The sequence below is a fragment of the Nilaparvata lugens genome, chromosome 7 (assembly GCF_014356525.2).
Source record: "Nilaparvata lugens isolate BPH chromosome 7, ASM1435652v1, whole genome shotgun sequence".
Classification (NCBI taxonomy): Eukaryota; Metazoa; Arthropoda; class Insecta; order Hemiptera; family Delphacidae; genus Nilaparvata; species Nilaparvata lugens.
Window position 1 is genome coordinate 61,081,618 of NC_052510.1, and position 9,840 is coordinate 61,091,457.

Here is a 9,840-nt window from a genome sequence, read left to right on the forward strand (position 1 = left end):
AGTTAATCATAGAATATTTTTATTGTCGTCATTCTTCCTTGTTTTGAAAAGGCTTTTAAAATGATGTACCACACAATGGGTGTTAACATTTAAAATATTTGAGTTACAAACCCTCATTTCTTTAAAAATTAAAACTTCAATCAGCCGCCATTTTGGATACAAGTATCATAAAACGATTTTATTGGTGCCATGTTTCTTGTTTTAAAAAGGCCTTTAAAATGATGTACCACACAATGGGCACTTACATTTAAAATAATCGAATTACAACCCCTAAGTCACCCCCTTGAGGGGTTAAAATTCATTTGGACGTCAAAAGGTAGAGTATTCTACCAATAACTATCCTGAAAGTTACAGTATTATATCTACAACAGTCTTCAACTTATTAGAGGGTTTCCATACATATGACTCACTCTGTATATATTTTATAACAGAAACCGTGAAAAAACAATTGGTTTTTACGGGAGTGGAAGATTAGTGTTTAATTCCTTCAATGTGTACACTCTCATAAGAACTAATGGTTTTCCTAAAGCCGTGTCCACAATGAACAAATGTTCGACAAACATGTTTGTTGAGGAGCTCAGGGACAAACATTTTAAAAAGTTTGGACAATCATTGTTTTTCAAACAAAAAATTACTGTTTTTCCAAACATTTTCAGGGTTGACAGCTGTAAAACATAAAACCTGTTCTTCCCACTTACACGCGTTCTCACTGGCCACGGGCAAACATTGTTTGTCAAACATAATAAAATTTGCCCAAACTTTTTTGTCGAACATTTGTTCAGTGTGGATACGGCTTAACCTTTCGGCAGTCACGCTGTTGTAAAAAGTACAACAGTGTCAGTTTTTTGCTGCACAAAACTATTGAATGGACTAGTGTCAGTGAATGAGTCACCTATGCATTCCAAAACTTTTTCCCCATCACTCCACTGAGTTGCAGTATCAACCGAGCAATGGTTCAGTCTTTAGGTGCCATTAAGTCGCGACAGTGCATAAGTCGCACTGTGCAAAAGATAGGGAAAGACTGTATACGGGGACTGTAAACGAACCAATAACACAGAATTGATGGCTTTGCTTGGTGTACCTTATTGGGCTATGAAATGGTAATCATTCAAATGTTCATAGGCGTAAAATAATCCAAGAAGATGGATAAACTAATTATACAATCAATTAATATGTTTTGACAGTAAACAGAGTACATAACACTAGGAAAATTCGTGTTTCGGATGGACACGTTAAGCCGTCGGTCCCGGCTGCCTAAAAAGCAGTCGTTAGGTCATGCCAGAGGCCCTGAAATTGATCAGCTGCGACCTGAAAACTCTGACACCAGACCTGAGCCAGCCAGGTCACTCGATATTATTATAATTATTACTCGGAAAATTTGATGTTGTACAAAATACAACACGCGACTGCTCGTGTGATTGAGTAGGGCGCGACTACCGGAAGGTTAAGAGCTTCACAAATGTGTACTTGGCTAAGGTCGAAACATATTGGAGCTGCGAAGGTAGGGTAGAAAGTAGAAGGAATCGGAGACTTTCAGATAGATGCATTACTTTTCAACACTCAGCTACCTTCGCCACTTCACATGATTTGCCATACGGTATTTGAACTCGTTTGAAAATACCACCCTTACAGACGTTACTACTATAGAAATAAAGGTATCTGAATTACAAAACTCTATTCACCAACAATATTTACATAATTTATTTACACCAAAAATAATATACACTTTCTGACTAGAGATTAAAATCGAGATGTTATCTACCAAGCAGTGGGTCACGAGTTCTTTTGAAAGAACGCCATCTTTAAACGATGCAGCTTCACTCTGAGGGCTAACACTACAAGCCCTGCATTCTTCTTGTACCATTCGTAGTTGTAATGCAAGTGAATTTTCCAGTGCTCGTCCAGAAATCTCTTGTAGAAAACTGATAACTTGTCTGGGGACATGGGCTCGTTGTCAAAGTCCTTTTTATGAGTTGCCAGGAATTTTTTCCGCTCCTGAAAATAGAACAAAAAAGGTTAGCGAATGAGTTTTGAAGTGACCAAAATGAATTTTAATAATTATATTAGCTCAAATATTTATGGAATAAATCATGAAATCGGTAGAACCATAGTGAAAAAATAGCATAAACTTTTTTTGATATCTTTCAAAATCTTTTTATTTTGCCAAAATACAAAATCACTTGAAATACTTCAAATTATTAATACAATAGTAACTTAAATATTCAGTAGATACATAATCATCGAAATGAAATACACCATTTGGATTGAATAAATAGAATTGGCACAGGTAGCAAAGCGAACTTGTGAGCTAGCTGTGAGTTCATTTTCGATATATATATTTTTTAAACTTTCTTGCAAAATGATAAAACTACAAACAATAAGATTAGTATAAAGAAAATAAAAATACAAAGGAAAACACAAAAATAAGATATCTTATGCTATCTTTTCTCTATGGTAGGACTACTTGAAAGTGAACGGCACAGTGAAAATATGAAATTATAAATTTTTCATTCTCAATTGATAAGGACTATTTCTATTTCCTACAAGAGCCCAATAGTAGACTTTTAACAGGTTTAGGGTAACCGTCCACTGGAACCGTATTCAACCGATCCGTTCGGTCGTTGGATCGGACGAATCTGCCGGCCGTTAATTAGGCCGAATATGGTCGTCCATTGAAACCGTTTGAGTCAGTCCAGTTACCAATTATTAAATTAACTACTATCATAGCCACCAAAATTTTTCATAAACAATGATTATGATTTTGAAAATTGAATAAAAAATATCCACTAAATTAATTATCCATTACAATAATTTTACCTTCAACAAATGAATTAATTAAATGTATATATCCACTAAATTAGTTATTCATTATTAAGAAATCTTTGTTCACAGATTTCTTTGAATATCACAATGGAAAATGCTCTTGAACCAAACTTATCAAATTTTCATTGTCCATAGTTACAACTTTATAAAACAGAACAACTTCAAAAAACAAAAAGACTGTGACACAATTTTAGGTTAGGAACACTTTGTTGTCTCAGCTCGACTAGTTAGTTCGGCCGGATAGAGCCGGAAAATCCCATTCAATTCGGATCGAAAAATTGATCAGCCGGATACGGCCGTGCACGGCCGGCCGTATGAACCTGTTGCAATGGACGAGCATCTATTCCTTTCTTTGTTGGGGGATCGTTCGGTAGTTTTCGGCCGATGCTAGTTCGGATGAAATCGGTTCTAGTGGACGGCCCACCCAAGTCTGACGACAATGCGCCAGGAGTCCAATAAACCATTTATTTAGTGTGATGTCACATGAACTTCAGGCTTGTGCGTGGGTAATGTGAATAGAATAGAATGACTGCCTTTAATTGTCCTTGAGAGCGAAGTTTGGGCGCATTCGGCCCTCTCCCCTCTCTGTTACATGAGACGGATGATGAAAGATGAGTGTGTACCTACAGCTTTAGATGGATTCCGACCTATAGTGAGGTCCACGTTATAATGGCAGTATTCTATTAACATTTTTGCTTTTCTATCTCTGCAAAGTTACCAGATCGGTTTTAAATCATGTATGAATCCTATACTATTAAACCAGCAACTTCTGTTTATATGTTTGTATTTCACCGGATCTCGAAAACGGCTCTAACGATTCTTACGAAATTCAGGACATAGTGGGTTTATAATATGAAGATTCGATTGCACTAGGTCTCATCCCTGAGAAAACTCGCTGAAGAACATTAAAAGGATAATTATTATTCATCCTTGGAAAACAGATGATAATAATTATTTTGTCGTCTATTGGGTGATGGAAATGAGTGAGCGAGTTCATGTGTGTGGGACTGTGTCAAAATTATGACTCAGCTGTTGAACTTTTGTAATCATTCAATCAGGTACTTAGTGCCGGTTGCAAAAAAGCCGGGTTATTTTCAATCCTGATTAATTCCAGTAGATCCATCTTTTTGAAATGGTCTTCTCTGATTTGGTTCACGTGAAGTTAATTAGGATTAAAATTTAACCGGCTTTTGTGCAACTGGGCCTTTGTGAGGGAAATTTTTGCATTCCTCTGGGAATTAATCTCAATTTACTGTGATTAAATAGAACATTTCTGTATGAATGTTATTATAATTCCTTCTTTCGTAATACATTTTGTCGCAACTGATCAATTTCAGGGCCTCTGAAATGACCTAACGACTGCTTTCAAGGCAGCCGGGACCGACGATTTAACATGACGGACGTGATCCGAGAAAAATATCTCGCCCGGGCCTCTGAATTATAAAGCCAGCATCTAATCCACTCGACAACGGCCACTCCTATGATGCTAATTCCAGAGACGGAGGCGTTACCCATGGATCCCTCAGTCTTGCATATTTCACATTCCTTCTAACTTTCAGAGACGGGGGGGGGGGTACCCTGATTCCTATAGTCTGAACTCCCACTAGAAAACCCCGAAACTTCGACAGAGGCTTCACTGTGCCCAGCTGCTCCCAGAGACGGAGAGTCCAGATGAGCTCCCATAGTCTGGAGCATTCATCTAGCCGTATATCCATAGGCCAGGCTTCTCTCAGGGACGGAGTTATGATGCTCCCTCTGGTTGGCGACTTTTCCCTTCACCATAAGAAATCCTATAGAATGCCCAGCTATTCCCAGTGGGTTCAAAACCTAAGATTGTAGATGCATCTGCATCTCCCATGCCGCGCACAAGCTCATGTGAGATTCACCACTTATGTAAGTATTACCTTATATATACCTTATATACCTCCTTCTTCATCCATTACCCACATCTGTGGGATCGATGGCGTCATTACACAATAAAAACAACACTTTCATACTCAAGTCAAGATCAAGATGGCAGAAAGTGACTAAGTAGTTAAAATTTGAGTCAGATCATCACTCATGTATTCACGCACTTCATAGTAGGCTCTGACTCTCATAAATCCGGTCACCACTCTCTCAAAATCACGCAAATCCAACTGCTTCACTCCTGCAGGCAGTCTATTGAAGTAGCGTAATGCTGCACTCCCATAACACACCTGCGACCTCTGAAGACGTACCCTCGGGATGTCAAGCAGCTCTCGATGCCTAGTGTTGTGATGGTGCACATCATTCCGAGTCAACAAACCATGCTGATTCTTCTTGACATGCAGCAGGCAGAGAAGAAGGAAGTGGCTGACAACTGTCATAATACCCAGTCTTACAAAAAGGGGCTTGCAGTGTGCTCGATGTTCACTAGCAGTTATAATCCGTGCAGCCCGTTTCTGCAGCTTAAGTACTTCCACCACCCTTGCTGAATGACCCCACATGAGCAGACCATAGGAGATATGGCAGTGGAAAAGTGCATGGTAAGTCATTACCAGATATGCCTCTGTCACATGTCCCCTCAGCTTCAACAACAAGAAAAAAAATTCGCGACAGCCTCCTGGTCACTTGTTGGATGTGGCTAGCCCAGTTCAGTTTTGAGTCCAAAACAAACCCTAACAGCTTTACAGGGTCCTGTTCAGCTGGCAGGCTGCGAGACAAACTGCAGACTGATTATGTTTTGTGTCTTGTTCTCATTCAACTGAAAGCGATTTGCCTGGAACCATGAGGTTGAAGATTGGAGATGCTCTGCTGACAGTTCTAGCACATGCTGTTGGTCCACTCCAGATGACAATAAGGACGTATCATCAGCAAATAGCAGAGTCGAGCCGTTGTTGTCCAAGTCATTTATCATTATGATAAACAGGATTGGTCCCAGTATTGAACCCTGTGGCACTCCAAAATTCACAGGAAGTGGGCTGGAAGAAGCTCCTCCAAGAGACACCACTTGTGCCCTCCCAGTCAGGTAGGAATTCAATAGAGACAAAGCTGAGTCCACAATCCCATAGTAATGGAGTTTATCAGACAAAATTCCATGGTCAACGCAGTCAAATGCTCTGCTTAAGTCACAAAGAGTCAGTGCTAGGGATTCACCATCCTCAAATGCTGAACCAATCCGTTCAGCAACCCGATTTACCGCATCAAAAGTAGACCTCCCTCTGCGAAAAAAGAATTGCATGTTTGAAAAAAGGTTATTCCTCTCAAAGAAGTCCTCAAGTTGGGGCTTGATGACTGCTTCAACCACCTTACCAAAGATTGGAGTGATGGATATAGGCCTGTAGCTGTTTAGGCTCTGGTGGTCACCCTTCTTGTAAACCGGAGTGGTTCTAGATGTTTTCAAGAAGTCTGGAAAGATGGCAGTCCTCAGGCAATCATTAACTGCCACAGCAAGTGGATCAACAATTTCCTCAATCACCTCACGAAGCATGAATGCAGACATTCCATACACATCAGGACTTTTCGATGGCTTGAATGATTTGACAATCTTCCTCAGGGCCAATGAAGTGATGGGGCGGAAGAAAGAGAGGCGTGCATGCACTGCTGGAACTCGTGCAGCCAGTAGTTCAGCAGGGTCTGCAGCAGCAGTGGGCAGTTCACCTACAATGCTATTCACTGATTCAATGAAGAAATCATTGAATGCATCCGGACTCGCAAACTCCAATTTTCTCACTGACAAGGAACGATGAGAATTTATAACATCCCAGGCTGCCTTACAGCGGTTTGGGGCATTGTCAATTTTGGCTGCTGTTGCTACCTTCCTAGCCAACTCAACTTGCTTCTTGTAGATGGATTTAGCACGTCTATATCTCCTCCTGTCACCATCATCACCACCTTCACACCTATTCTTTAGAGCCAACATAACTTCCTTGATCGCAGCAAGATCATCATTATACCACTCCTGATGACTCTTCATACGGCCCTGTCTCTTCTGTGGTCGCCGAGAGCTGTATGTCTTGAGAATTTCTGGAAAAAATTTATCAAATTTCTCCTGAAAGAATTTGAAGAAGTTCCCAAGTAATCCAGAGTCACCTGGGTTCTGAAATACTGCATCCCAAGATGAGAAATACTGCATACCCTCAGCAAAATAAATCAATTCGAGTTTTAGTAGAATATTAATACTTACCGCTATGAAATGTGTATTGTGAGCTATCCAGAATTTCTCGTTCCATTTTTGTACCTCCTCTCGTTGTATTCGATACTGGCGCTCCACGTCGTTCTCATTTTTTGGGATGTAGAACTTTACAGCTCTCAGATTGGATATTGGATGTGGCTGACCAATAAGATCATTTGTTGGATTGGCGGTTTCCCCCTTGTTCGATGTAGACGATGACGATACATGGCGTAAGTTAACCTAAAAAGGAAATAAAAGTATTTTAATTTAATAATTGATGAATGAGGTAAGGTGTAAGTGATACATTTATCACTGAATTATAGTGAGTTGAGAAAGTCAATTATCAGCTTGCCAAGTGCATATGTATATTGAAAGCTATTCTATTTTTCAGAAATGATAACTTTATGTTCAGTAATTCAGTATATTCAGTCCATGGCCGGCAGTCGCTAGACAGACTTCGTCAAAATATAAAACAATAACTAAATATGGCTGCACATTGGTGTTGTGTGACTAAGACCTTGTAAACAAAGTCTGCATCCAACGTATTTAATTGTAGAGCACAGTTAAATTGAAACATAGAGACGAATGGAGATTGTATTGAATAAAAGATTGAACATAAATTATTGAATACAAATTCAAGAAGGAGATTTTAATGAATGTCATGGGTTCATGATTAAATTTTGGTAGGCAAATTAGCTACGGTGAGACACGTTTTCGTCAAATTATATTGACAATATTATCATTTTATTGATTTTAAGATTATTTGAATATATTATGAATTTACTAGAATAAGAAGAATTCAAGAGATTATTTGATTGAAGTTACTTACCAATTGGCGAAGAATGCGTCGTTCCATGCACTTTGACATAAGTGGTGTTCATCAGAAAAGACAAAATGAATAATAATATGATATTTTAACTGATTCTGTGGGTATTTTAAAATGATTTTGAATAAAGTAGAATTAGAAATATAATTATAAACGTAAAATTAGCAATTTGTGTACTATTATACCACTATGATTTTAAGGTTAGAGATCATTTTGTTAGGAAAGGGCCTTGGGACAAAGTCAGCTGAGCAGATCAATTTATCGATTCGATCATATTCTTGTTTTAATTTGTTTGAAAATAATAATTAAATGCAAAAAAAACGACAAGTGAAGAAATTTAATCAAAATAATTAATTCGCAAATATATATAGACAATATTGGTATTGTCATTGTCTAAATTATTAGGAAGGCAGTGTATTGTTTTGTGCAGAAGGAGAAACTAACCTATAAATTTTGTTCTGCTTCTGCTTTTGAAATAGCAGTCTATTTTAGTATTTTTGTGAATCTTTTTTAAATTTAAGATGTCTTTTGATACTAATTGGGATGTTGAAAAATATAAATCTGAATTTGATGCAGAAGATCATTGGAACCTTAGGAAGTCGTTCCTGCTTGCACATAAGGACAAGTATCCTGAAGAAAAGCTGATATGTTTGGCTCAAGTCTTTTACAATGTAGAATTTCTTGGATGCAAGTAAGTTTTAAGTGTATATACTAAAGTGCAGCCTATTTTTTCTTACTAATATTAGTTTCCAATCAGATTCCAGTATATTTTTCTTACTAATATTAGTTTCCAATCTACTATCAGATTCCAAAATCACACCCATCAATAATGGGTCTATATTAATATTATTTATAATAGAATAATATTCTGTGGCTTGGTGCAAAAACTACCAATGTCAATTTTTTCAAAAATGAGTTTAATACATCACTAATATTGATTATTTTCAGTTCCTTAAGTGCCAATGTCCTATCTCAAAGCAATAAGTTATAAAATTTATACTACCAATGTTATGATTTATTTCCACTACACTCTCAAAGTGCGAAAACTACCAATGAAGACATGATGCTTTTAGATTCTCATTCATACTCCGTGCCAGAACTACCAATGTCGACTATTGCACTTCTAGCACTCGCATTGCCGTATTGAAATGCCGTAGTTCGAAAATACAAGGTGATTTTTCAAGCTTATTTGTGAGAAAGTTGATATTTTGACATAGGTAGGTCTTGCACCAAGTTACAGAATTATAATTCCAATTTTCCAGTTATTTCTAAAATCAAGCTTAAGTAAGTACAATTCAATTAAACTTTTTATGTCACCACCTTATGCATCACAAATGTGGTTTACTTAAGCTTCAACTTTCAAGCATAATAGACGCGACGGGCTTTATGATTGTTGGCCTAATAACGATCAACACAGGCTGCCGTTGGCCTAGATTGACCACTGGCCATATTGCGGGCTAAGCCAAATTGAAAAGATATTAATTTTAACATAAAGAGGGAAAATCGATTTCTCCTTTCACAGTATGTAGCATGGACAGAGTAGTGGAGAGGAGTAAGCATGCTGCGCACAATTGGATGCTGACACAAGAGTAGGGAGACTGCTGTTAGATAGAGGAGGTGATTAGTGAAGGAAACAGCATTGGGCCTCTCTGTCTGTCTGTGTGAAAAGTAATATCTCTCAGAATATAGGCATTATTAGAATTCCGCTTGTTCCAATACTTGAGGTCGTTGCCAAGGACTGGCGTTTCCAGAAGTGTCGGAACTCCTACAAGGTCATTCACGCTGTGGAGGTGCTTGACTCCCAAAAGAGGTTCCTCGTAAAAATCCTATGCTTAGTTCGCCATAAGAGACAATGCATCCTGTTAATGAACAAAACACTTCGTCCTTATAGTTGAGACTTTATGGTCAAACATAGTGAACGGCAAAGGTAGAGAGTAGCTGGAAGTGTTGAAAAGTAGCCTAATGTATGTTTTGAACATAGTGATGCTGCAAAGTTAGGATGGAAGGTAAAAGGAAACTTGAGACATTCAGATACATGCATTACTCTTCAACATTC

General features: G+C 38.2%; 1 protein-coding gene across 1 annotated transcript; it reads right to left on the reverse strand.

The window, feature by feature from the left end:
* Positions 1–1,677: 1,677 nt before the first annotated feature.
* Positions 1,678–8,148, reverse strand: LOC111054835 (COA8 family protein CBG23705, mitochondrial). The gene is made up of 3 exons (XM_039433296.1): positions 7,788–8,148; positions 6,971–7,198; positions 1,678–1,995 (listed from the first exon to the last, which is right to left on the reverse strand). The coding sequence occupies exons 1-3, from the start codon at positions 7,824–7,826 to the stop codon at positions 1,774–1,776; spliced, it is 489 nt and encodes a 162-aa protein (XP_039289230.1). The 5' UTR covers positions 7,827–8,148; the 3' UTR covers positions 1,678–1,773.
* Between the last annotated feature and the right edge of the window lie 1,692 nt (positions 8,149–9,840).

Excerpts from the sequence above, each read along its gene's own strand:
- LOC111054835 (XM_039433296.1), bottom strand. The coding sequence starts at position 7,826 with ATGTCAAAGTGCATGGAACGACGCATTCTTCGCCAATTG. Across the intron at positions 7,199-7,787 it reads GACGCATTCTTCGCCAATTG|GTTAACTTACGCCATGTATC; the intron begins GTAAGTAACTTC and ends TTTCCTTTTTAG. Across the intron at positions 1,996-6,970 it reads ACAATACACATTTCATAGCG|GAGCGGAAAAAATTCCTGGC; the intron begins GTAAGTATTAAT and ends TTCTATTTTCAG.